General features: G+C 40.1%; 2 protein-coding genes across 2 annotated transcripts in view; one reads left to right on the forward strand and one right to left on the reverse strand.

The window, feature by feature from the left end:
• si:dkey-245f22.3 (uncharacterized protein LOC492819 homolog) overlaps window positions 1-26,924 on the forward strand; it is a 351,352-nt gene that overhangs the window by 231,336 nt on the left and 93,092 nt on the right. The window lies entirely within an intron of this gene.
• Window positions 850-25,614, reverse strand: mst1rb (macrophage stimulating 1 receptor b). Its single transcript, XM_055024872.1, has 21 exons — window positions 25,268-25,614; window positions 19,081-20,382; window positions 14,665-14,841; window positions 13,387-13,509; window positions 12,376-12,546; window positions 12,112-12,272; window positions 10,845-10,980; window positions 10,597-10,733; window positions 9,374-9,550; window positions 9,118-9,217; window positions 8,802-9,020; window positions 8,443-8,589; window positions 7,368-7,521; window positions 7,064-7,153; window positions 5,747-5,962; window positions 5,589-5,669; window positions 5,295-5,476; window positions 4,971-5,080; window positions 4,712-4,877; window positions 3,560-3,696; window positions 850-2,208 (listed from the first exon to the last, which is right to left on the reverse strand). Exons 2-21 carry the CDS (start codon window positions 20,281-20,283, stop codon window positions 1,971-1,973), a joined length of 4,125 nt encoding a protein of 1,374 aa, XP_054880847.1. The 5' UTR covers window positions 20,284-20,382; window positions 25,268-25,614; the 3' UTR covers window positions 850-1,970.

Raw genomic sequence — 26,924 nt, forward strand, 5'->3', positions numbered from 1 at the left:
CGTATTTACACAAACAGAAAAACAAAGTTTAAAATATCGCCATACTATTTGCTTAACACTAACCAGTTTTGTTATAAAGAAAAAACATGGCTAAGAGCGACTAACCTTTAAAATGAAGCCGTCAAGCTAACCATTAGCTAGTCTGAATTTAAAGGCCAGTGTTATAAGCTGTGCTAAAAGAAATATCGGCAAACTGACATATTTTTTCTTTGTTGGTATATTGGCTCTACATACTGTAATGTGTTAAACTTGTACTATATAATTACACTATAGTGTTATTTAGCAACATTGAAACAGTGCTAGCTAGTTAGCTATCTAGCTAAGATAGCTACTTAGCTAGCAAGTTAACGGGTGAGCACTAGAACATTTGTGTTTGGTTAATTATTACTGATCAATTCTATATCATTGAAAAGCCTCTGTGCCTTAAGAGTTTTTGGCGGAGGTTGTATTTGTGATGGTGTGGCTCAGCTTCCCCCTCGCTGAAATGCATTATGGGAGGGAAAACTCAGTTCTGACAGATACCAAAATATGAGATTCTGAATCCAGTGCACGTCAAGCATTTCTATCGTTAGAGGCTGATTTCTGGCCTGCAGTATGTCAGAATAGATTCTTATCAGAAACTATTTCCAGCATTTGGATCAGGAGAGGATGGAGTGGAATCCATATGGCGGTAAAAGGTTTGTTGAATTATCTTCTTAAGAGAATGTGACTGAAATTGTCTTTCAGAGAAACAACTGATGGGTAAAAATACACAAGATTTGATGGGAAATCTTGTGGATTTTTTTTTTTGTAGTTTCGATTTCTAGAATAAAATAAAAAAAGGTAAAAATAGCATGAAATCATTCAATCGAGGCCTTCAAAACTTCTTTATACGTATTTGAGTTAAGACAAAAGAAAGAATTTCCCTGAATTCATGTTCTAATTTCTCCATTGCCACGTTATGAAACATTGTTAAGTTATAAATGCTTAACAGGTCCAGCTCAATAAATTATAAAATCACCAACATTTTTTTTATGCTTTATAATTTAAATTCAAACAGGAAACTCAGATGTCCTTACATACAGAGTGATTGGTTTCAACCAATCTTTAGAAAGCTTGGCCTGATTTTGGCCAAAACTGATTTGTTTTTTTATTTTGTATTTTTTCCTGAAAAGTTGCTAAATATCCTGGCAGAGGTCAAACGAGACAGCGGCTGATTTTTATGACCTGCTTCACACGTAAGTATCTGCTGATCTCCATAATTTAAAAAATTGGCAGGATTTACCAACCGACTAATTTCTCTGGACATACCCGTTATATTCTTTTGATAATTACTGCTCACAACTAATTAAAAAAATAACAAATTTAGCTTACTGGAAAATTAAAATTTTACAAAAGACCCCAAAAAAAGAACGTTTTTTTCTATGGAAATATTGTGGCCTAAAAAAAAATCAAGGTGAAGTTCTGACTTAACATTTTCCTAGCTGACAGTCTATTGCTTCTTCTCCACAGGCAGAGGAAGCAATAGAAGTTCAGCACAGAGCTGCGGTAAAGCAGATTCATGGAAAATTTAGTGGAAGAAAGATATGTGGTAAAAGCCACTCCCACTGAAGGCCATGATTGAAACAGTTTGGGTTCCTCAACACCTCTGCATCCATTCTACACAGAATCAATGCAGAAATCAGTTTAAAAGGACACACAAATACCTTTTAGCTTGCCGCCATTTCTTTGTTAGAAATATATACGTATATATTTTTATGATATTCTGATTTACGGAAGTGCCGCTGTGTGAAAAACACACAAAGGATGATACTTTGACCCACAGAGGCAGTTTAGAGACGTGACTAATGTTCCTACATTTTCAAGTAGAAAACCTGCAGTCTCTTATTATCACATTCATGTCCTCAGACAGTAAGAAGGTACTTTGTTTTTCCCGCTTTGACATAAAACACACAAATGTGCCAGAGAAGAGTGTTTTTTTTTTTTCTGCATCAGGAAGAGTCCGAGTCTGAGCCGGAGCCTTCGACGTCCGTGGAGTCGTACTCATCGGGGGAGTCTGTGAGAGCGGGGTACGGCTGCGGCTGGTCCAGGTTGACGTAGGTGATGTTCAGGCTGATGTAATGCTCTCCCTCCAGGCTTGACAGGATGGTGGAGACGGCCAAAACCAGAGTGGCAAAGCTGGGCCTGCGCTCCGGATCGGGATCCCAGCACTGGAGCATGATGCGATATCTGGGGGGGGGGAAGCAGGGATGGAGTGTAGGTCAGCGGTGTCCAAGCGTGTGGCCTGGGATCTATTAGCAGCCCGGGGAAGGGTTTTTGTGATGCCCCCCACTGCAGTTCAGGAATAGTCAGGGCAACACGGTGCATCCCACCAGCCCCGATTAGTCCGCTTCAATCGGACTCCAGCTCATTTGCGTCAATAGCTTGTTATGTGGCCCTCTAGATTCCAGACTAAAATCTTAAATATTATGTTATCAATCAAATAAATGGAGTTTTTACCTATTTGCTGCCAAAGTATATCATTCAGTTCCTCTGGTTTCTTGAGAATTATCAATGAAATTCACACAAAATCAACAAATCCCTCCACTTTTTTGCGCTAATACACAATTGGGCGTTTAGCGGAGATTTTTCTCAAAAGTTGTCAAAAAAGTGTCTTACTAAACAGCTGCCTGACTCTTAATTAACATCAGATCACAGTCCATGATTTATACAACAAGTACTAAAACGTGGCTTTTACCATCCAAAATAAGTGCAGATATGGTAAATATTTCCAAATTAGTACCACAAACACTGATTTAGATTTTTATTGCAAAAAAATCACATGAAGAATCACGAGGGACTGAAGAGAATAAACCATTTAATTTGAAAAAATCATTGATATTTTGACAGCCTCTAAACAGGTTCTGGCACAACTGGCCCTTTAAGAGCCTTCACTGTCTTGATTTGGCCCAAAACGAAAGATGAGTTTGACAACCCTGGTCTAGAAAGTCCGGTTTGTTTGGGGATCTGTGAATTGAACTCATCGAACCAAACAGCAAACTCTAGCCTGGATAAGAATTTAGCTCCAGGTTTAATGAAGTGAATTCTGGCGCGGTTGGATTTCATGGAAATGCTAGCGCTCCAACAGAGGGTTTGTACCTATGACTCATTAGTCATGAATTTATTAAGGGATTTGTGTAATTTTGTGAGAACGCTTTTTGACGGAGTGTGTGACAAAACCTCGGTGGAAAATACAAGCAAAACGATTGGCTGGTTTGCATTACCTCTCTACTGGTCGTGAAGGCGTGTTAACAGCGTGTAAACATAACGCATCATTAAACTTACTAAAACAAAGAAGCGTGTCACTGAGTTTGTTTTCAAAGTGCGTCGTACACATTAACTCCCCGACAACATTTGATAACCATGTCAGAACAAGAGTAGTGGACAATTCACCTCTACTGGGTTACCATTTCAACAGCTTGTTTCCGCTGGTTGGACTTTGTATCCAGATCTCCTGTGCTGCACTTGTATGTGGGCTACTTTATTTCCTGTTGGGAATCCGCAGTGCCAGCGGCTAATTGCTATCATTCGTGTTACTCACAGTGGGTCGGGGCAGTACTGCGGCTGGGGAAGCCTCCTGCCTTTCAGTAAGTAATGCGTTATGTCATAAGGGTCCACCTCTGGGTAGGGGCTCGCTCCTCTGGTCAGCATCTCCCACATCAGAACACCAAAGGACCACTGCAGGACAGAACATGGGGAACACAAACACTAAGACACATGCAGAGTTCCACATAGAGGTCCTTGCAAAAGTATCCACACACAGTTCATCAAACGTCTCCAGTGGAAGTCATTGCGACCTAATGTGACAAAATAGCAGATAGATTTAAGATGCAAGTGAAAGGGCACGTGGTTTTCTTTCTTTCTTTCTTTTTTTTTTTAGAAATTAAAATAGGAAAAATTAAGTTTGTTTAAGCATTTAGACTCTTTTATTTCAGTAACCCGTAATTGAATCTTGTCAAATTCAATTCTCAAGATTGAACTGAATTCAAAACTTCAGTGATCAAAGTTCTGGAGAAACTTTCAGGCAACAGGGTTAGATCATAAAACAATATCCACGGTTTTGAATGAGAAATAATGGGAAAAGATGGACATTTTTTTTTTCTGTTCCACTTCACAAACATGGATAACTCTGTGGTGGTTTATCACATGTTATCCCAAAAATAAACACTGCAGTGTGTGATTGCTACTGAGGATGACATACTGGCACTAACATCGACATCGGACAACATTCAGAATTTTTTAATAAAAAAAAAAAAAAAAAAAAGCGATATTAACAACCAATATATATCTTCATCTTGTTATCCTTTGTTTCTGGAGATTGTTTTGTCATGTGGTTTTTCTTTGCTCATGTGACGCTGATAATGATGCAGCAAAGGATTGTGGGACGTTTAACTGAAGCACAAAAACATTGTCAGTGGTGTGGGTATTGTTTTATCAAGATGTCGAAAGGATGGTGAAATATGTATATTATTGGTAAGTATTGGTTGATAACAATGATGTTAATATGGGATATTGAAATCAGGCCAAATTTTTCTTTCGGTGCATTCCTAATCGTAGCAAAACAAGGCATAAAAAAATGTTAACTGGCTATGAATACTTTTGTAAGATATGTCAGATCTAGAATAGACATCGACAAACAAGCATATTAAACTCTCCTGCCAGTGTTGGTATCGTCCTCCTTAATCCCACGTACCACATCTGACTTGGTGGTGAACTTCTGCGTCTGCAAACTCTCGATGGCCATCCATTTGACGGGCAGCTTCGCCTTCCTGTGGTCCTGTACGCTGTAGTACTCCTTATCAAAAACGTCTCTGGCCATGCCAAAGTCCGCCACCTTCACCGTGTACGACTCATCCAACCTGCGGGCGGAGCAGAGAGCTTATCGTCTCTTGATTCGCTAATTTTGGCAAGAGGTCAAAATCTAATAGCGCTGACCGATGTCCGTTTCTTACATGCAGTTGCGCGCAGCGAGATCTCTGTGGACAAACTTCTTGGTTGCCAAATACTCCATGCCCTTGGCGACCTGCAGCCCGAATCCGATGAGATCCTTTACAGTCGGGTTCTAAGAAAAAAATAAAAAATTAACAAATGAATATGTTACTCGTTAGACACACTATTTTCTCTTACTTCTGTTTCAGCATCTTTATTGATCTTTTTGTTTTTTGCCTTCCCATATTTTGAATGTTTATTCATTTTATCTGTACTGCTCTTTGCCGCAGCAGTCGCTGTTGTTGTTTTTTATGCTTTATAATTAAAGTAGTAGCAGTACATCACACCCTCTTCTCGCAGCGTATGAAGTGCCTCAGGTCTCCATGTTTCATATACGGAAGCACCACCAGGGGGAGCCCTTCCTGCGGCAGGAAGATGCCCAGCAGAGACAGGACGTTGGTGTGGTGGAAACCCTTCATTATGATGCCCTCTTTCAGAAACTGCTCCACCTCTTCCACATCCGTTATTCCTGGAGAGTGGATAGATTTAACAAAAAAAAAAAAGACATTATAGATGCTTAGACAATTTGTTCCACTGGATTGACTTTCTTGTTCTCTTGTTAAATCGACATCAGACTTTACTATTCAAAGACTTGACTGCGCAGTGAGTTTCTCTGTTGTTGGAGTCTGATAAGTAGCCATGATAGACAGTTCCAAAATGGCCTGCGGGAAAAACCACAAACAGAATGAGAAACGTTTTTGCACCCCTTCGACGTTCACTTTGATGAGGTTCTTCTCACCCTTCCCGATGATGCGGTGGTGCTGCACTATCAGCATCTCAGCAGGAATGAGAACGTCCTTCACCTCCTCCAGCAGCTCTGGTCTGAAGCTGGAGATGGAGATCTTCTCCGTCTGCATGAGAGGGGTGAGGGTCGGATCTCTGTTGCAGGCGGAGTAGGCCAGGCCCCGAAACACCACCGGCCCAATCAGAGGGGTGGGGGGGCTCAGGGAAACGACTAGTGGAAGCACAGATGCGGAGGAGTGTTACTGCTGCGTCGCTGCAGTTTTGATGTGTGGACTATTACTGCAAAATTATTAAAACCCCTTCAACTTTTGCACATTTTTTTCACGTTGGCAACCACAAACTTTAATGTGGGAATGATGTGTCAATGCGCAATAACGTGTGTCAAGCTGAAGGTCTGGGGGCCAAATCGCTTTTTATGTGGCCCTCCTGACTCTGGAGAGCTTTCTCTTCAAAACGACTGTCGCAGCTGCTGAGCAGTGACCACTCGCACCTGATCATCATCCTCCTGATCCCCAGCTGCTGCCATATAAAGACGGATCTTCCCCTGCACGGCGTCAGATTGTTGTGAAACCCTCAGCGGTAACTCCTTCAGGCCTGCTACAGAAACTTGAGCTAACTGCGCAGTATCTAACCTGTCTGTCTCTGCCTAGTTGCCTCTCCTGTTCCCGATTCCTGACCCTCTAAGCTGGATAAGGACCTCCTGTCTGTCTGACCCTGAGATCTGATACTTGTTTTGACCTGGACTCTGGACCCGCAGGCTCTGCTCCCCTGTCTGTCTGGCCCGGAGATCAGGAACCCCCTGATCCCGATTTGGATTCCCCGGTTCTGGCCCTGCGTCCATCAGTGCCTGAGCGTGACAACGACAAGTATTGCCAAGTATTTTTGGTCTGGTTTCTAGTGGAAAATATGTTGGTACACTTGAAATAAGACAAAACTGACTTACAAGTAACTTTTTTTTAGCAAGAAATAAGAGCGAGCTTGTTTTAAGTTGATAATTTCCTAACATTTATGAAAAAAAGAACTGGTTCCATTGGCAGGTTATTTTACTTTTAACTTGGTGAAAAAGGTCTTGTAAATAAAATAATCTGCCAGTGGTACTAGCACTATTTTTCATAAATATTAAGGGATTATTTATTTTAAAAAAGCTCATAGTAATAGAACTTTATTCTTAAAATGTTATGACTTTATAAGTGTATTATATTTTATTTTGTATTCTCTTGTGCTTTAGTACTCCATCGCACAGCAAAGTTTGTTAGCAACACTAAAAAATGTGCAAAGGTCCGAGGGGTGTGAATATGTTTTCTAGGATTACCTCTCCTGTAGTCTCCCGTGGGAGACAGTTCCACAGTGTTGGTCACGGTGCGAGTAGCAGAGTGGGACAAACGGGCTTCTATCATTGAGGCTGAGAGACATGTCACAAAGCTTTTGTTGTTGTTTTGTTTTTAATCATCAACCGCCCTCCCAAAAAAAAAAGTAAAGCACATGGATATCCGGTCCAAAACTTGAGTTGTTCTAGTTGAAAGATTTTGTTACCCATTCAAGACCAAACCTAGCAACAGTTTTATAAACGACTCCACAAGAAAGAGAGAGAGAGAGAGAAAGAGAGACAGACCTACCTTTCTTTTTCTTTCTCAAATGTTTCATCACAACGAAGGCCAGGACGGCTCCGGCCACCAGAGCCGCCAGGATTCCCAGAACGACTCCCACCATGTAGTGATTGTTCACCCTCACCACCGTGCCAACATTATGAACTTGGCCGTTGATGGAGATCTGGAGAGCAGAGACAACACACACACACACACACACACACATATTGCAAGTTTGAGGTAATTTGTTTTTTGCATTTAGAGGGGAGTAAATATCATTCATGGTTAAAGTACGCTCTGGGTTTGACAAAAAACAAAAAAAATCAAAGATCAAAAGCCTAGTGTAAAACACAGGTGAATTTCCTACTGAGATATAATGTACATCTAAATCAATAAAACTCTGGCTGGACTTGATTAACATTTTTTATTGAGTTGATTGCAGGGTCTATAATTAATTGCACTTAATCAAAAACTACAAAATGAGCAATATTTTCAGTTCTAAAACTGAAAATGCCGCTGAATTATTGAATAAACAGAGATGTGCAACGAGGTATGAAACCAATTCATCTATCCTGATCGTTCATGGAGCTTCTTTAAAAATGTGGATTGTGGATGATGCTGACGTTAGCGTTGGGGACGTTTGTGCTGCTGCAACGTGTTTAGCTGCTATTTTAGGGTTGAATATGTTTGCTGGTAGGTCAGGTCCTTTTTGCACTAATTGCAAGTGACAATAGTCTTCTGCAGCACATAGTTGATCAAAGCACAAATTAACTCCCAGTGGGCCCAGAGGAGCAGCTTTTTCACAGACAGCTGTTGCTTGCAGACATGCGACAGATTTACGGGCGTACCAGAAACATGTGAATCCAAAGATTCCAGCTGGAACCTTTTGGTTACAGTCTGAGTAGCTCTGAACTTCAACAAAATCTATTGTAAGACTAGAAAATCCAGCTAAATATTTCATCTGCCACTGTCGTCTAGTTCCCTCTGTCGCGCTTAAATCTGAGTTGAAGGTCAACTAGCAGAGTGTTCAATTAGTGCCTGAACAGATCGCCTTCACAACATGATCCTGGAGGGCAAATTTCCATAAAAACACAGCCTGACCAACCTTCACTGGAAGTCCGTCGCTGGGAATGGTGATGTTTTTAGGGATCCTGCAGGTTATCTCATTATCCAGGACTTTGGCATCGCAGTCGACATCTGCCACCGTCATGACGATGGTCATGCAGGAGCTCACCAAGTTGAGTTTCTTATGCTGAAACCGAAACAAGTCCAATGAGGAACATTTGCTGATGATTTTCATCCCTTTGTGACGACAATGTACCCGTGTTCTGATGAACACCTCCAGCGGACAAACATTCAAACCCACAACCAAGTTCTAGTGAGGTGAACCTAATCAAGCGGCCGCTAAGCATTTAACTCCAATAGAATATTTTCAGAGTAATTCTAAATAAGCTAATCACTTACATGAAGGGACACTTCGTCAAACCCAGGATACAAACTGAGCACATGTCCCTCTGTTTCAAAAGGAATGGGTTCTCCGTAGGGGTGATAGGAGAACTCTTTGTTCCAAAGGCCCAGGGCGCCGTCCATGTCAAACGATAGCAGGCCCTCCTCGCTCTCATCCCTCTGGAACGCCGGAGTGACGCACTCCATCCGAGTGGGCAGGGACTTCCCAGTGCACTCCTAGAGCAAAACACCGTGGCGTTACTGTAGCTCTCAGTACATGGAAAAAATGAATAACCCAGAAGGACTTTTTTAAACAAACACGGTCAAAATGTACCGTTGTTACTGCTCTGAGGTGGCTCTCGTTGGGCTTAAAGCGGATTACGGTGCGGTAAACCGAGTCGAGGTTCTCCCCTTCGATCACGATCTTTGAACCTCTACGTTCAGAGAGAAGAAGAAAGACGTTTGCGTTTTCATTCCTCGATTGTCAAGTCCTGTTAAATTCGACACCTTCCACGGTTTGATGTCCTTTTGCAATCCAGATAAAATTAGACACAAGCAGCGGCTTGGGCTGAAGTCTCTGAGTGGCCAACCTGTGAAAGCTGCAGTCGGGCAGCACAGCCGTAATCTTTGGAGTTTCCTTGTAGTAAAACACCTTTGTGGTGTGGACTGGAGATTTGTCGATGAAAACGCTCAGCGGGACATCCCTCACCTCCGAGATGGCCTGGGACAAGCAGATGATGGACGAAACATTGGCTACTGATTTGGACCTGAAGAAACAAGAATGTGAATTAAACTGAAATGCTCTCCACATTTAACCCCAGTTTTCCCAATGGGTGAAGATTGCAGTACAATGAGTTGAATGATTCCTCTGCCTCAGTCAGCAGATTCCTAACTGGTAATGAAAACATATTTGAACAAGTTTGACGATTAGGTCATCCAGCAATTCAAAGCCTTAAAGGGATGATTCATAAATTCATAAATGAGCCTCTGTCTGAAGGTTATAAGCAGCTAATATCTTTTCAGCAGTAGATAACTTTTGGGGTATTAGTATAAATCCAGGCTGAGGCTGGTTATAGGAGCCAAAACATGCTTTTTATAGTCTTTAAACAACTCGCAACTTAAAAACTTCAAAGGGCATTTATGGAAAATACCTGCAAACAGCTGTCATGTTTGCAATGGGTGGGTATGTACATAGACATGAATAATTATTTACTGAGAAAATGGACGTGGGAGGATGTGTGCCACCAATGATCTTCCTGAGTGAAATATACACTGAGAAGGAAACATGTAAAGCGTCTCCAGTCAGAGTAACTATCCAAATACATACTCTGTTCTCGGTACGCGTGTCACACTGGAAGGTCACTGATGGGCGCACTGCCCACAGGTTCCGCTCTGACTCTAGATTTTTTGTGGGAATAGAAGCGCTAATGCAAAAGTGGAAATGGTTTGAAAGTCATTAAAACAGCATTTCAACAAATCAGTGTGCAGCTTTTGACACTGGAGTTGTTTTAAGATGCTAGAAGTCGGCCTTCTTAGATGAGCTGTTAGCTTTAGCCTCTGGGATGAATAGCAAGTGAAGCCATAAAAAGAGTTGTAGAAATTTCTAGTAACTTGTTAATGTAAAAATGGTTCAAAGGTCATTAAGAAAGCATTTGCACACACCAGTGTGCGGTTCTTGTCACTGGAGTTGCTATAAGACGGTAGAGGCCTGTTTGGTTTCGGACCCAGTAGGGACAGACATAACTTTAAGCCCCTGGAACCAACTTCTCTCAATGTTTTTTGACACTTAAAAATATCAGAATCCATTGTTCACCTTCTCATATGGCAGGGTACTTCATTCAGAGTGACTCTTCTGTTTTTTCCAGCATCTAAGTGGAACCCGGTGATCGTGATGAGTGTTCCTCCGACACGCGGTCCGTAGTTGGGCTGGATTTCTGTGATGTTTGGAACCTACAGGGAAAGTGACTCTCTGTTTTGGTTAAAAAGTTACTTAAAACAATTTCTTTTACATTTTAGTCACTATAAACATGTAATTTTCTGGGGCTGACAGAAGGATGTTACCACAAACGTGAACCCTGGTACTTCGGCCCTGCCATCAATAGAGTAGCGGCCCTCCACCCTGCCCTCATGCACGTCCACTGTGATGTTGACCGGCTTGAACAGCTCAGAGGTCCCAGAGCGAATCTTACATACTAAACTGACAGAAGCAAACGACAGAGAAGCATCAGGAACAAACAACTTGCTTTTTAGCAACTATTTCCTGTTTTAAAAAAACAAATGGGTAAAATTTCTCCTTCCTTAGAAACACAAAAATTTTTGTGAGTGCAATACAAATTAGCAAAATAAACTATGATAATGGTCAAAATAAAAAAAAAATTAAATTGTAAACTGCCATGTTGATTTTTGTAGGTAACCCTATGAGCATGATGAAGGGCAATAGCATGTCGAAAGTAGAGTACAGTGTCCTTTTTGTGTCAGTCCTTTGTACTTGTTTTGAACAAGTGAAAACACAAAACTGTTTTGTTTCTACAATAACAGGTGGAACGGGAATCGGATTACAGGTGTAACTTTTAGGAAGAATGGGCTGACATGTTGGGAATATAGCTCTGGAATGAAGGACAACTTTTGTGTAAAGTTATAAAGTTTCCTAGCAGTACAATCATTCTACTCCATTCTGGAAACCTTTGTTTCCATAAACTGTAATTCTTAGACTTAGAGACTTAGACTTGACTTTATTGATCCCTTGGGAAGACTCCCTCAGGAAATTATAGTTACCAGCAGCTCACAGGCAAAAATGTGGCACACAGTAAGCATACACAAAATACAAAAAAATACAAATTAAATACAAAACAAAGAATATAAATACAACACAAAAGGAAATTATAGCAATTTGGTCGATAGATTGACCAACAGCTTCCAATCACTTCTTTTTGTCACTCATTGATGCCTAAATTAGTTTTACTTTTTTATGTTGCTGCTTCAGAGCTCTTCACACCCAGCAGATATTTTCCCCCTGTTGTTTAATGATCATCCTTTCACAGTGGTGGTTGGCACAATTGCTCCATTTCCTCACAATCTGCCAAGTTTCTCTTCAGGTATGACATTAACATGCGTTGTCCTAATTTAAATCAATAGGGAATGAAGAAATTAGATTTGTCTGAGTAAGAGGAAAAGTGAGAGGAGACATGAGAGCTGGCAACCCTACGAGAACCTGCAAAGGTTTTTTTTTCTGTCTAGAGAAAATTTTAGATTTGTGTTTTGTATTCTTCTAGAGCGCATTGACTGTTAAACAAAGAACGACAACAGGTAAGCCTTCAGGCTCACTTACTGCGTGCTGTTGCTTTTGAGAGGAATCACAGTGCAGGCGGTCTGTCCCAGTCGGACCTGGTGGGTCTTGGAGGTGATAGCAGGTCGAAGCGGCGACTGAAACTCCCATCCGCACACCGTCAGCTCTGTTTGTCCATCAGGGGGAGCGGTCCTTGGAAAAAACTGCATAAGTAGAAGGAGAAATTGACGAACCCAATATACAAAGCCAACACCTGACGTCGTTAAAAAGAGACATCTGTATCTTGGTACACATTGCAAGCCTCACCCCGCTGATCCCGGGCGGACAGGATTCGTTCCTCCAGCGGCTGTGGCACTCACTCTTCCACGAACACACGCCAGAGCACCAGCCGCAGCCCATGAACTTCGGGGCCGTCAGGCACGTGACGCAGGTCATGAAGTGCTGGCAGCCGGGCCCCCTCTGGGGCACCTGGATCATCTGAATAGTGAAATCAGTCAACTCATTCAAAGACCGCTTCATTCTGCAACAGTTCATTCCAAACACAGCTTTTCTATTTTAGCTTGTCTAAAAATAATAGAATAGATACACAGCAAATAGAGATAAAAGTAAATACAAAAAGCTGAATGAAGAGCAAAAATACTGTACAGTAAGGCAAGCATTTCAAAAAGTCATGTAATTATAAAAAAAAACTACTGCAACTTATAATAAAGAGAGTAAGAACACGGTTGCATGTTTTTGTCAACTTGCAATCAGATTGAAATAATTTTACAACCATAATCCCCAAGAATTGACATTCTGATTACTACATGTGTGAAACATTCTGTTTTAAACACATTTAACTAAACTATTTCTATATAAATGTTTAACTACTTGGTTAAATTCAAATCCATTACTTAGTCATAGACAAGAAGAGGAAGAAAAAAATGAAATGTCAACAAAATAGTTTTCTAAAAGGAAGCTGTTCAATGTTGATAACCGGTGCTCCTTTACATAATTTTGGTTAAAAAAAAAAAAGCCTTGAAAAAGACCAGCATGTTTTCAGGATTCCTTTAATATTGTAACAAAGTCTTTCTGTTGCTAACAGAAAGACTTTTTTGTTTGACAAATGCAGTAACTAATCCAGTATCTAGCATCCATCTACACAGACTCTGTTTTGTCAAAACATTCAGGCATGGACTGTAATAAAACCTTATAGGAATGTCTTTAAACCGCTGGAGAAAAGTTTTACTCCTTCTACCTGAGAGCTCAACTAAAAAAGGGACAGTAATATAAACAAATTACAATATTTGACCAGAGACACAGGCCGTTTTACCATACCTTGTCTCCAACTACAAATAGCAGATACTCCGAGGAGTAAACAGCAGCAATAGAAGAGACCCTCTGATTCTCGACCAAGGAGTAGTTGGCAAAGATGTCCGGGCTGGATCTTGTCAACACAAGCTGCAAACACAGACATAGCATAGCATATGCTAAGAGATAAAAAAATTATATATATTATCTATCTATCTATCTATCTATCTATCTATCTATCTATCTATCTATATATATATATTATATATATATATATATATATATATATATATAATATATATATATATATATATATATATATACACTTCTGATGCTTCACATAGCTTGTTTTGAACACCGTTTAAGATTTCTGGAATTTTATTCTACTTGTGAAAACATAAGAAACAAGTATTTAAAAATGTTTGTTTTTTTTTCAAATTAAGTAATGGGGATGCACCAATCCACTTTTTTTCCACTTTCGATACTGATGCTGATGTCTGAGGTTTTGTATCGGATTGGATTGGCCGATACATCATGTTGTATCGATACGATCCAATACAAAACAATAGCCTCGTATTGACTTAAGATGTTTCATTTTTTTTAAACAAAAACAGAAATGTACTGAATTACACATTTACTTGATAACACTGCACCAGTACAGCACACTTTAATAAACTGATAGCTTTACAAGCGTGGGCAAAAATGTAAAAACAACATAATGTTAATTTGTTCACTCAGCGCAATTAGGAAGAAAATAATAAAGAAACTGACAAAAATAATAGGTTGACTCTCTTGGCCAAACATTAAAAAAAAAAAAAAAAAAAAATTTACTGCTACAAACAAAACAAATGATTCAGAATGTGAGAATATGAAATTAGCAATGTTAAATATAATGTAAAATAAAATAAAATAAAAAAAACACGACATCACTCATAGAATTAGACTGAATAGATCTGTCCTTATCAATCAGACACATTGTCACTGAAACCCAATCAAGAATTTTATTCAATATCTGGACTGATAGTGATATTAATGTCGAATCGGTGCATCTCTAGTGAATTGTGGACTGGATTATTCTAATCAAATGATTACAGACACTTTTAAAGACAGTTTGTGAAGCCTTTGCTCTATTTGTGGAAAAAGTCCTAGCTTGGTTTTCCTGAATCTGGTGCTAAAATCTCATCTCTTATGAATTCACAATGGATTGCACCATCTCATGAGGTGAATATACTGCAACCCTACATCCCCTTGCAATTTGCAAAGCATCATTAGTTGGGTTTTATTTTTTGCAACGATGCGACACACCTGAAGCAGACGTCCAGTTGAGGTGCCAATGTGAGCGACGGTTTTGTTCTCTATGGTCGTCACCAGGAGAGAGGTGAGCAGGACGTTGGTCATCTTCCTGTTGAAGAGGTCCACTCTGTAGTACGGCTTTGACACCATGGTGGGATGGTCGTTGCACGTGGCGTTGTTCTCCATACTCTGACGCCACCACCGGGAGGAGCAAACAGAGAGGAAACAGTGACCAGAAGTAGAGAGGAGGCCATCTTTAAGTTCTAACATTGAAATGCTGACAAACTTCAAACACTGCTGAAGTTTATTGAAGTTCTACTGTCAACCCCACTACTGAAAGAACAAGTCTGTTTTAACAGGAGTTGCTCCTTTCAGGCTCAGATATTACCGATCATCATTTAACAGCTAGGCCAACAAACCCATCTGCTCCTAGACCGCCTGTTAATACTTGCAGGCAACTGTTTATAGGCAACTTAACAACAAATCAGCAATAATTTTTATGTCAATAAATTTTTAATACAATACAAGCCTGAAGACAGGGCATGTCAGGTCAAAGCCAGCGTCATAAAACTCATGCACTGTCCACCTTCAAGATTTGATCTTTAGAAGCTGACAGGTGTGCTCGTCACCACGACGACCATGAGAAAAAGACCCAGCACACCAGATGCGCAAAGTGATAATGTGATTTAGTAAGAAGCCGTGACGGATGATGCTTCAGCAACAGAGAGATCGCCTTGCAGATAGCAACAGAGCACAGCTAGATCTAAGCTTGACTAAAAGCAGCTCATTAAAGGAACAAGTGTTTGTTTATTACAAAAGAAGGTCAAAGGTAACAATCATAAATGGTATGAACTTTGGTTTTAGGTATCTCCATGGAGAATTACATTCCAGTATTCTGAGTACCTTATTGTGATTGATCAGTGGAGATTTGGGATCAGTGGGTTTCTTTGGGAAATGGTTTGTTTCCTCTACGTACACTGGTTGCTGTGGGAACACTGGTATGCAAAGAACACAATAAAGTGACTTCAGAGACGGATGTTCTCACATCAGGAGAGCATCTTGTGTTTCTGTCCAGTCCTTGTGGCCATCGCTCATTAACATATATCTTTAACCATGTGCTTAAAAAGTCAGGAAGAGTGGGTCACAACATGCGTCAGAAACACTCTGCAACAGATTAAATTACGACGCATCGCTCTTTAGATGATCATTGACTATATTTCTAGTGTTTATGCTAGTTTAATTCTGCTGTCGGTGTTTTTTTATACAGCTAAAGCGGGATTGATGTCAGAACTGGTTCTTTGATGGCGTTCCTGTCATCATAATAAATACTAAATAATGTGATTAAAAAAAACTCCAGACCATAATCCACATGAAAATTTGTAAAAAAGAAAAAAAAAGGACTTAAAAATGCATCTCTGAAATCTAAGTGAGCTTAATGAACAACACTGTGACCAATGTTCCCTCTAAACTGCGCGCCTGCACAATTGCGCACTGCTCACATAATCTCAGCGCACAAGAAAATCTATGTAGCGCATAAAATAAAGTCCAACGTAAAGTGGACATTGAGCTCAGACATTAGTTTTGACTATGGACCAATAAAAAAATTTTTCCATACTACTTTGCAATCGAACTCAGTGAGTGACAGGAATCCAGCCAATGATATGATACGGTTCACTTTCGCTACGCAGCCAATCAGCACATGCTGATTGGCTGTGTGTACGTGGGTTACGTGCCTTGGTCATATGCGCCGTGCAGGTGAGAATAGTGCAGTAGAGTTAAGAAACGTGAAAGCCATCACCTTGTCATGTCTACGTGGGACATCCACTCACCAAGCCAAAGTAAAAAAAAAAGAAATGCACTTCTTCTAAGATCAAATGGAATCAAATCAAATGAAAGGAATGGTCTGCATTTGATATTGAAATGTTGAGTTCAGACTTTTGACTATGGATAAGCAGACATTTGTACACTGGCAAAAAAGTATGAGGCCATTCTCCTCCACCCACAGATTATGGAGGCCATTAACAGTCAATATGCTGAATTCAAGTACATAAAGCAAGAAGCAGACTGACCCATAAACCTGGGCTAAGTGAACAACCACTGGAGAAGTGAGAAGCAAGAAGGGCAGACGTGAAAAAAACTGTAATTAAATATTTTACAAGAATTTATACTGCATCACAAGCTACAGAAAACATTTTATTGTGCAAAACGTGAATGTTTTAATATGAACAAACATTTATGTCTGAAAGGTGTGATGTCTCATTTCTCAACCTGGCTGAAGCAGGACTCTTACTTGTAGCATGAGTTCTCATGAACAGCAATGTTTTCTTTTCTTTTTTTTATTTAAATTGAGCAAATCACTTAAATTAAAAGCAAACGAATGAAAATTGCTGATGTAATTTGATTTTTTAATAAGCCATGCAACTTTCTATGATCCCAGATTTATGATACTTGTGCGTGGCCACGCCGTGTACACTGATGATGCTCACAGTGGTCCTCAGTGTGCCCAGGAAGCTTGTGTGTACGCCCAGACACATGAAAAATTAGAGGGAACATTGACTGTGACTCTCTAAAAACTCCTATTAGTGATTTTAGTCTTTGGTCTCTGAAATGAACCAATATCCAGGCTGAATACAAATGCAACGCACAATATTCAGATCGTTATTCTTTGAACATTTTGACACCATGTATCAATTTTTTCCCACATCACAGTTATGCACTATCTTCCTTTACTTTGTCATATGAAATGTAAATAAAACCCAATTACATTTTATATGCAGTATAAAATGTGTTTCAGTTGTAACATGACGACAATAAAGTAAGGGGCGTGAATACTTTCGCTAGGACCTGTCAAATTGTAAATTTCAGCCGTAAAATTTCCCATGAATTCTCCAAGGCAACTGTTTACATGGGACTTCATGGAAAAGGTTGTCTCACCACAATCCCCACGTTGCCAGTCCTCCTCCCAAATGGAAGCACTCGTGCCAAAGCAGAGAAAGCATGTATGCTATGGGAAATATGCATGAGAATTGGGAAAATAAGCAGCCTTTTTGTAAGCTTTCCCCTGGAGAATTAACACACCATATACTGAGAGAATAATATCCTAATATCCCGAGGAACCCAGTTATAGGAATATTTTGTGTTTGTGGTTCCATGGATGATGTTACTCACTTTAACATCATTTTCATTGTTATTACAATAGTACCACCAAATATCATGAGCCCATAATGCCCAGAAATGGAGTATCTATGTCCCACTTGGGCTGCTGTAGTAACATAATGCATGTTGTTTCTACGCTTCTTCACAAATGCAAATTATGTCACCCTGGATTAAAATAACTTTTCCATCTTAATTGTTTCTAGAGTTGATCTTAAACAATTTGTTTTATCGACTTTTCTCAAACGCGGTGCTTGAAAGGAATTTGCTACTGTTTTTATTTGCTTTGTTTTCTTCCATGAGGTACATTAAGATGATTTTTCTACAGCTATGCAGCACCTATCTTAACAAGTGAAGAGCTAATTCTGCTAGTTTTTTTTCGGTCAGAAATACTTTTTTGACTAAAATAATCACATCATCAAATAATCAGTCAAAAGCTGTTAAAACAGGCCAAAGATAGTTTAAAATTTCACATGCGGTGATAATTCTTTATGAAGCTACTGTAGCTGAACAGTAATTGATACAATTAATACAATCTTATCAATTATATGATCTCATTCTCATCTTATCATGTTCTTGCTTTCCAGCACAATTCAGATTAGTCACACACACACACACACACACACACACACACACACACACACACACACACACACACACACACACACACACACACACACTCCACTGCCTACCAGACTCTGTCTTTGCATAATAAAGCAGTCATGAGTCCCAAATCAATTCTAATGAATGAAGCAAACATTGCATCACATATATACATGCAATTTAGTACCTGACTTATGAATGCTAATTATGTTGAAAACTGCCTAATTTTATGCAATAGTATTTAAAAGTTATCTTTTTCAGAACCTGTCATGAAGTGCTCCAAAATCAGTCACGCTGCAAGTCCTTTTATTTTCAAAACCACAATCATCTTTGAAATAGTTTCATGAACACCTGTTAGTCCTAATTTAAACATTTCCCACTCCTTCACTGTCAAGTGCACAAAACAAAAATATTTCTAGATATTCCAATTTGCCAAATTATATATTTTCCTATCAAGTCCAAATAGTAAAAATATCCCAAGGGACTTCACCAATTAAAGACAGAGGCACAATGTAAGGAGTGATTAAGAAAGAAAGTGGAATTTCCCCTAATTCCCTAAGTCTAGGTAAAACTACCATCTCTGCTGTCCATAAGTAGAACTGCGGACATCAAATACATCAAGTATCACGTCTGAGGTGGATTTGTTCTGTTGTTGTGAACTGATAGACTCACCTCGTGTGGACAGCTTTCACATGGCTGGAAGTGGCAAAGGCCTCTGGAGAGTTGTTCTGGTCCAGACTGACAGCAATCATCAACGCCGTCAACGATCGCCTTGTTCACACTGTCCATAGGAAAGGCGCACAGAGCCGAGTCATTTTCCGTGACTCCATTGTCATCAGTCACAGCAAACACCCCATAGAGGATGTCGTCCTCCTCCTCCGCCCCCAGTTCCTCTGCCAGCTCCCTGCCAGCCTTGCCGAAGTAGGCCGCCTGGACCACGTTGTACACAACATCCTTGTAGGGCTCGCGAACGTTCCTCCTCCTGCGCTTAGGCTCAAAGCGACACTCCAGGATCAGTTCGCGATACCTCTTCACCTCCCACTCGCTCCTTGGCAGACGTCCCAGACGAGTCTGAAATGGAGATGACTCCTGATCTGGGCTCTCTCTTTGGACTGAGAGGAAGTAGACAAACTCCTGCGTGAAGAAGCTATAGACATAGTCAATGTGGTAAGTCCTCCGGAGGGTGGGCAGGACAGTAAGGCCTCGCACATCACTATAGAAACCATCCTCTGTGGCCAGTGGTCTGCGGACTGATATCGACTTCCTTCCATAACGTTGGGTAACGCTATCATTGATGGAGGCAGCAACAAAAAAGTAGACTGCCTGACCCTCCTCCACCATAGACATTTTGGTACCCAGAGGGCTCGCCACACAGTCTGGACAATAAGCAGCAGAGTTTGCACTCTTCCTAAACAAACACTTAGAGCGAGAAGGTAGTTCTCCGTTTGAGTTCAGCACGTGAAAATAGCAAACACCATACTGAGAGCTTCCACAGGAATATAAATACATAAAAGGAGTGTCCAGCACCAACACTTGATTGTCCGTGTCCTCCAGAAAGTTGTAATCCTTATCGATATCGCATAAGTTGCATATGCGACACTCTGGGCTTCCAACCGGCCCAGTGCGGAGCTCCCAGGCCTTTTCCAGACTCCTGTTGACAGCTTCAATGACATTCTGTGAGGCCACGTAGACTTCCTGGTAAATTGAGTTGTTCACGATGTTCTGAATGGGTCCCTGTGCCTGAAAGAAGGGCATGGTGTAAACGACAGAGAAGTTGACAGGGCTGGGGGTCTGTGAGGGACAGATGGCCAAGGCGAAGGCCAGCAGAGTCTGAAGCCGGATGCATGTCCCCCACACTGTGGTCCAGTGGACCATCGCCACTCCCAGGTTCGGAGGAATAATACACAGATGATGTAGGACTACCTCCACACGTGGTGATATAACAAAAACATCCTTAGAACCAGCTAATGACACCTAAAAAGGAGAAGGAGGGGAAAAAAAACATAGCTCAATTGTTAAAGGAATCAGTTTAATTTAGGACATATGACATAGTTCTGTTCCTGTAGCCCTGAAGTTGTTGTAAAGTATGACAAGTTTTTGCTGCCTCGAGTAAACAATCAAAAATCTTTGTTATTGCACATGATGCACTGGCCTGTACTTGAGGTGGCAAGAATAAGAACAATTGTTTTGTGTTGGGGTTTTTATGTTGTTGTTTTTTGTTTTGCATTTGGAAAGAATTGTTTTTTTTGCCTCTGTTCATCTGCAGTTTATTCCCAGTTGACATTGCTGACCATCCTGCAAGATACACAGAAGCTAAATCGCTGCGCTAGTCTGTGAAGATAAAAGTTATAGTCCTAGAAATTATGATCATATTATTCATATTCATTTCTTCATCATATTACAAATGGGGCCATTAGCATCATCACCCTGGAGGAGACTGATAATAAAAGCATCTGTAGTCGTAAAGAGAAGAATTTCCTGTGAATCACCTCAAACACTTAGTCGAAATGTTCATGTAATCCAACAGGGAGCTTCGCCAAACATGACTAAATCTGTTTCTATTGTGACATCCTGAAAACACTAATCTATTAGTGCTTTGCAAAAGTGTCCATACCCCTTAGGAAATTCCACATGTTGGCAGATTACGACAAACTTAAAAGCATGTTCCTGGAATTTTATGACAGTCCAGCATGAAGGAGTGCATAAATGATAAGTGGAAGAAAAATTATGCATGTTTTTCAAACTGATTATTTCTCGTATAACATGAAAAATGTCTTGTTATAAGTGAAATAAGTTTTTTAAATCAATATAAAGCAATTATTGACTTAAAACAAGCTCCCCTAATTTGTAAGTTATTTTTGCCTTATTTCAAATGTACTTAGATATTTGCACTAGAAACTAGGGGGGGAAATACTTGGTAAGATTTTGTGTTTTTGCAATGTGTTCAGTTTGACTGATCTTATTTTGAAAAGAAGAATTTCAATCTGTAGACGTACAAAACTCCTAAAAACATCAGCCGAAAAAAAAATGCAACTATAACTGCAGTAACAGATGCCTTGGCAAAATATTGACCACACGTTTTGCACTGCTTTGTGTTTTCCAAATATGGAAATTCTCCAAATTAGCCGCTTTATGCAAGAGAGCAGACAACAGGTTAATCACCGCTGCTGAACTCGAATCCGCCGACTCCAAATGTTTCCGTTGGCTCTCTCTGACCCATCTCTGCACAACAACCAACCACGACCCTTCCCTTCATTCTGCTCAGACGTCCTCAGGTGGATCATTAACTGGACACATTACAGTAGAGCTGCATTCAAGAACCCCGGCCTCTCTAGTTTGCATTCTTGTCACAACCTCTACGTGCCTCGCGGAGGGGAAAGATGTGTGTGAACTCACAACAAGGAGACACCATGTACCTCCTGAAAACTCCCAGGTGGTGAAGAAAGTACTTTTCCGCTCGTGTCACTGAAGGTAATCAGCTCAGAGCGTTTTGTTCAGAAGTAAACAAACTTTATTCAGAGCAGAAAAAGATTTTACTCCAGAAAAAAAAAAAAAAAAGCTCATTCTCCACTAAGCAGCTGGACGGAGCATTTTGCAGAACAAGGGTGTCCGTGCATTAATAATTCATAGGATGCCACTTTTGTCGTGTTACATTTTAACGTTTTCATCTCCATGTGAACCTGAGGTTAAAGTGTGAGGACATGGGTGTACATAGTAATGGCACTGATTGACTTTCTTTCTTTCTCACAGTGAATAATGTGGGGAAAGTTGTTCCAAACCGGTTTCAGCTCATTGTGCTATTTACAGCAAGGATCCGCAGACTGTTTTTTTTTTGTAGACCGTTATATTCCCTCGTTCAAATGACTCTGTCTCAAGGAAGTGACCCGTGGATCGAGAACGAACCATCCATCGCAATATTCCGCAGCTTCTCCTGATAAATGGCACTCAGGTGCAGGAGGAAACCAAAACGAGAGGTCGACGCTGTCACAAATCAAAGCACAGAATTCCAACAGAGATGAGTTGTGATTGAAACCGTGTCACATTCACATCAAACCCAGAGGACTCACTGATTCGCAGGCAGAAATTAAGTTCCTGATTATTACAGAACCTGCCTGTCGATTTTCACTGTTTCAATCCGTTCTACAAAAGGCCTGTCACAATAAGCAGTAAATCAATTAATCACGTGATGAATAAAAATAAACTCAATCATTTCCATTTGCATGATTTATTGTTTTTTCTCTTTTCTCTCTTTCTACCAAAAACTAGATGACAAAAAATCTTCAGTCTGGTGCTTTAGTCTCAGCTGGACCTTTTGTTTTCGGAGACCAGCTTGTTTTAATAATTCATTTTATTTGTCATTTCTGTTGTATTGATTATTTACTTTGGATATTTAAAAAGTATTCAAGTTCCAGTGTTAAATGTTCATCAGATTTGAAAGTTTATTGATTCTTATATTGCTTGAAAATGGTCTCAAAACACTAATGTTATCATTTATTACAAAAACTTCTGGGATACTTTATCATCCAGCAAAATTAGTCATAGTGATATTCCATAAATCAATTCAAGATTAACACCAAAATTCAAGACACAAAGTTCTTCTGTTGAAAATATCTAAAATTAGGTGTTACTATTGCTACTAATAATTGTTTGTATCACGGGTTAAGTCAGATATTAAAATAAACTTTATAAAAAAGACACGTTTCTCACCATTAAAAATAAAAAAGTTACGTTCAGAAGCTGATCTCCAAGTTAATAAGTTATTTTTTGTCTAACTATCATCAAACTGAAATGTTTTCCCGCATTCCTTTAGTATTTGCTACTATTGTCTTGGGTCAAATTTTGGGGTCTCCTTGCACAAGGTCATCACATGGTTTGCTGGGATGTTGGACCATTCCTCCTAAAAGAACTGGTGTAACCGAGTCGAGTATGTAAACCGAGTCAGGTCTGTAAACCGCGTCAATCACACAAATCACCTCTGGCGCTCAAATTAAAGTTTTATCATGATTTGTCTTCATTAAGCCAAATTAGAACGAACTGGATTGCATTCTGAGGGTTATGGTCCATTTGGAAGATCCGTTTGTCCCGAAGCTTTGCCTTCATGATTGATGTCTTGAGATGTTTCCCTGACATTTCCACATAGATGTGCACTAATCTCTCTTAAGGCAAAAGAGGCCCGCGACATGATGCTGCCACCACCGTGCGTCGCTGTAGCAATGGTTTCTCAGGACAGCAAGCTACCCACTCCAAATCAGGAGTCTACGACCTCGAGGAAGCGCCACTTTTACCCCTCGCTAAAGCTGGATAAAACCGGTTTAGAGCCACCAATGTTACATGACCTTTCGAAAAATGACAACATAATTTTGTATCCACTGTAGAAAATGTGATGTCATTTTTCAAAGAACAGCCATTTTATTTCTATTTCTAGGTTATAAAATAAAGAAAGAGTTGAAAGTTTGGCAAAAAAAAAATACATTTCTCCTTTGGGATATTAACATTTGGTGAAATTTATGTGGAATAAATACTTTTGAAAAACATCACTGGTGCTTTTATTGCCGCTGTGTGGTGGAAATTGAGTGTAATTGTTCCTTTAAAATACAGAGAAACAGCTGAAGACTTCCACTTGTTATTGGATTTACATTTAAAAACATTAATTGTTCCTTTCTCATTATTAACCACAGTTATTAAGAACCACAGTGGAAAGTCCAAATGGCCACTTGCGGTTCTGTAAATCCCAGCTCCAAATGGGACATTATGTTGGCCAAACAGCTGCAGTGTTGTTCACTGTAATCTCTTATACTAATAGCTTTGTCTCTATCAGAATAATGGAATAACAGTCAGGCATATGTCTAAGGTTGAACTAGATCAATATTTCTCTTCTTCATATTGTCATGATGAAGCAGGTCGTCTTCTGTTTTCCTCGAATGTTGTTAATTAACCTGTCAGAAGCTGACTCATTCTCATCTGAGCTTTCCAACATTACCTAAAGGCACAATGACTATAGTGCAAATAAACTTCTGAGTTGAAAAATAAACAAAAAACAAAACAAAACGCAATAAAAAGAAAAAAAAACTTAAGGACCGGTTATCCTAAAAGATCTTAAACGGGAAAGGTTTAGTGTGATCTCAAGGGCCTGTGAGGAAAAATGTCTCTACAGAATGAACTTCAATATGTGGTTTTCTTGTGATAAATAAGGTGTAAGAAAGTTATGATTCATAAACTGTTTTCCAACTTTCTGCTGAGCTCAGCCTGAGACATATACACCTATCTGGAAAGAACAATTAGATGAAAAGTTGGAAAATATTTTGTTCCCCCCTCCCCCTCCCTCCCAACGGTGTTTTTAAAACCATTAGGATCAATTTTCTCATATATATATATAGTTTTTTACTTCTAACTGCACTCCAGACAGACACTAGTGTTTCCCCCTCAAGATTACCATGACATGTTGCAAACTGCTACAAACTAAACAGGGCTTTAAACTAATTTTTCTTATTCTCTTAACCCAACTGTCTACCTTAAGCACACTTGAGCCACGCCAACGCAGCCAGAGACAGGATGGAATCCTCTGAGCCAACCTGAAATCCCAAACCAGGGCAACACCTTGTTCTGGTGTTTATTGAGCCAGTGATGTGTAAAGTATGCTGCTGCTGCTGCTGCTAATCCCACTGAACTCACTCAATTGCTATTGAATTGATTCAGAGAAAACACAAAGCCGAACAATGCTTTTCATTAATATGTTTACAGCAGAATAAATAGTTTTCATTTCCTACTTTGTAATTAATTTGTTGTACAACACGACATTCTGAACTAGCTTGGTTTATTTTGTTTTATCTTTTTGTATGAGCTCGAGCTGGAAGCGTACCTGCGCGGGTTGGTCAGTGTCCTCCGTGCCTGGCCGAGAGCGCGCGCCGGGCTTCTCATCGGGTCGGGAGGAAAATCACCGCGCGCGTGGGTTGTTGCTTGTCGCGTGAAAACTTCACAACCCCAGCAAACCTTCGTGTGTGAACTCCCGGTGTCGACGCAGAGCTCCTGGGCTCGCGCTCCGCCCCTCCTCTCTGTCCCCACGGACTGACACCGACCGCGGATCCGAACCTGGGTTTATCCTCCTTCCGCCCGTCTGCGCGCGAGATCCAGGGGCGCCGCCACGGGGTGGGCCGGAAAGGGGGCCACTGTGTTAAATGACATAAATTTGTCTATGTGTTAACGATATGCAGGCATGTTTCAGTTAATGAACCGTACCGTGTACATGCACTTACCTGCTTGTTGCTTCTGCATGAATTATGACATTAATGCAGCACCACTGTAAACAGCCTGAGGCTCTGCAGAGGCATTAAGGGAGACTAACCTTCAGTTTGTTGTTAGCTCAATTCTCTGTTTAGACCAGTTTGACCAGAAATAAACATCACAGCATTTAAGACAGGTATTTTTAAAAATATATATATATAATTATTATTTACTTTATCTAATCCCATTGATATGCATATATCATTTGCATGAGGGACCTGGGTACAAAATCTGCAACACACAACCTGGTACTGCAAAGTATACACAAGTTTAAAGCAAATTACAAAACTGTTTAAAAGAAACGACATGGATTAATAGACCCACATCATTGTGTTTGACACAATGGCAAGCTCTGCAGTAAAATGAAATCAGAAGCCTTGACGAAGCTCACCAGGGAAAAAGCATGTAGTGCATGAACATTTATTCAAGTTTGACTCTCCACTCCTGGTACCTTGATTATTTATTTTCCAATTGAAGTGCTGATCATGTTTTTATGTGAAAAGGGACTTTGTTAGTTCTGGTGAAATGCATACAAAGTTGTCTCTGGTTTTGGAATGGCTTTTCCCAATGTAACCAGTAGATCCCAAACCTCTGACATACCCCCACTAAATGGGATTTGCTTCCCAATCCACTCAAGGATGCTGTATATTCTGTTTATGCACTTTTCCCCCCTTAACCACAATTTTCCCTTCCACTAAACTTTCCACTAACATGCTTGGATGCCATCAACTCAGCTGTCCTCCCCATGATTGTGCATGCCATGATGTAATATTTGTGTTAAAAGTATTTTCTTCTAGTCTAAAAATAAGTCACTTTTCCACAAAAACTGAATTTAGGGGTTTCATCTGTGGCAAACAATTAGTCAAAATATCAAAAACTCAAACTGCATCTGTTGTTCAACCTATTTAAGCCTCACAATTTGAATTGTAGACATTATAAGTGTTATTGTAATTGAGATGTATATTTATTGTTGGTCTAAATTAGCAAAATGTGAATTTGTCACTCCCTTCCAGTCCTGCCTTATCCATTGTAATCCAATCTGAAAGCTACAACTAATACACTTTCTCTATACTAACCTGTCTCCTCCAATCTAAAGTCATATTTTGGAGTCTGGGTCTCTTGTTTTCATCGTGCTTCATGTGTGTACAGTTCACCTGCCGCTTAAGGCAACAGTAAACATAGCGTTGTGTTTTGTACACGTTTCCATCGTGGCGGGATTCAAGGATGATGGAAGC

This window comes from Poeciliopsis prolifica, unplaced genomic scaffold, assembly GCF_027474105.1.
Source record: "Poeciliopsis prolifica strain line A6 unplaced genomic scaffold, Auburn_PproV2 SCAFFOLD003, whole genome shotgun sequence".
NCBI classification, from domain to species: Eukaryota; Metazoa; Chordata; class Actinopteri; order Cyprinodontiformes; family Poeciliidae; genus Poeciliopsis; species Poeciliopsis prolifica.

Bases quoted from the DNA above. Each gene is read 5' to 3' on its own strand.
- mst1rb (XM_055024872.1), bottom strand. From the start codon at position 20,283: ATGGTCCACTGGACCACAGTGTGGGGGACATGCATCCGGCTTCAGACT. The intron at 10,981-12,111 runs GTAAGTGAGCCT...TGCTTCTGTCAG, and splicing joins CTCAAAAGCAACAGCACGCA to TTTAGTATGTAAGATTCGCT. The intron at 7,154-7,367 runs GTAGGTCTGTCT...CATGTCTCTCAG, and splicing joins TTTGAGAAAGAAAAAGAAAG to CCTCAATGATAGAAGCCCGT.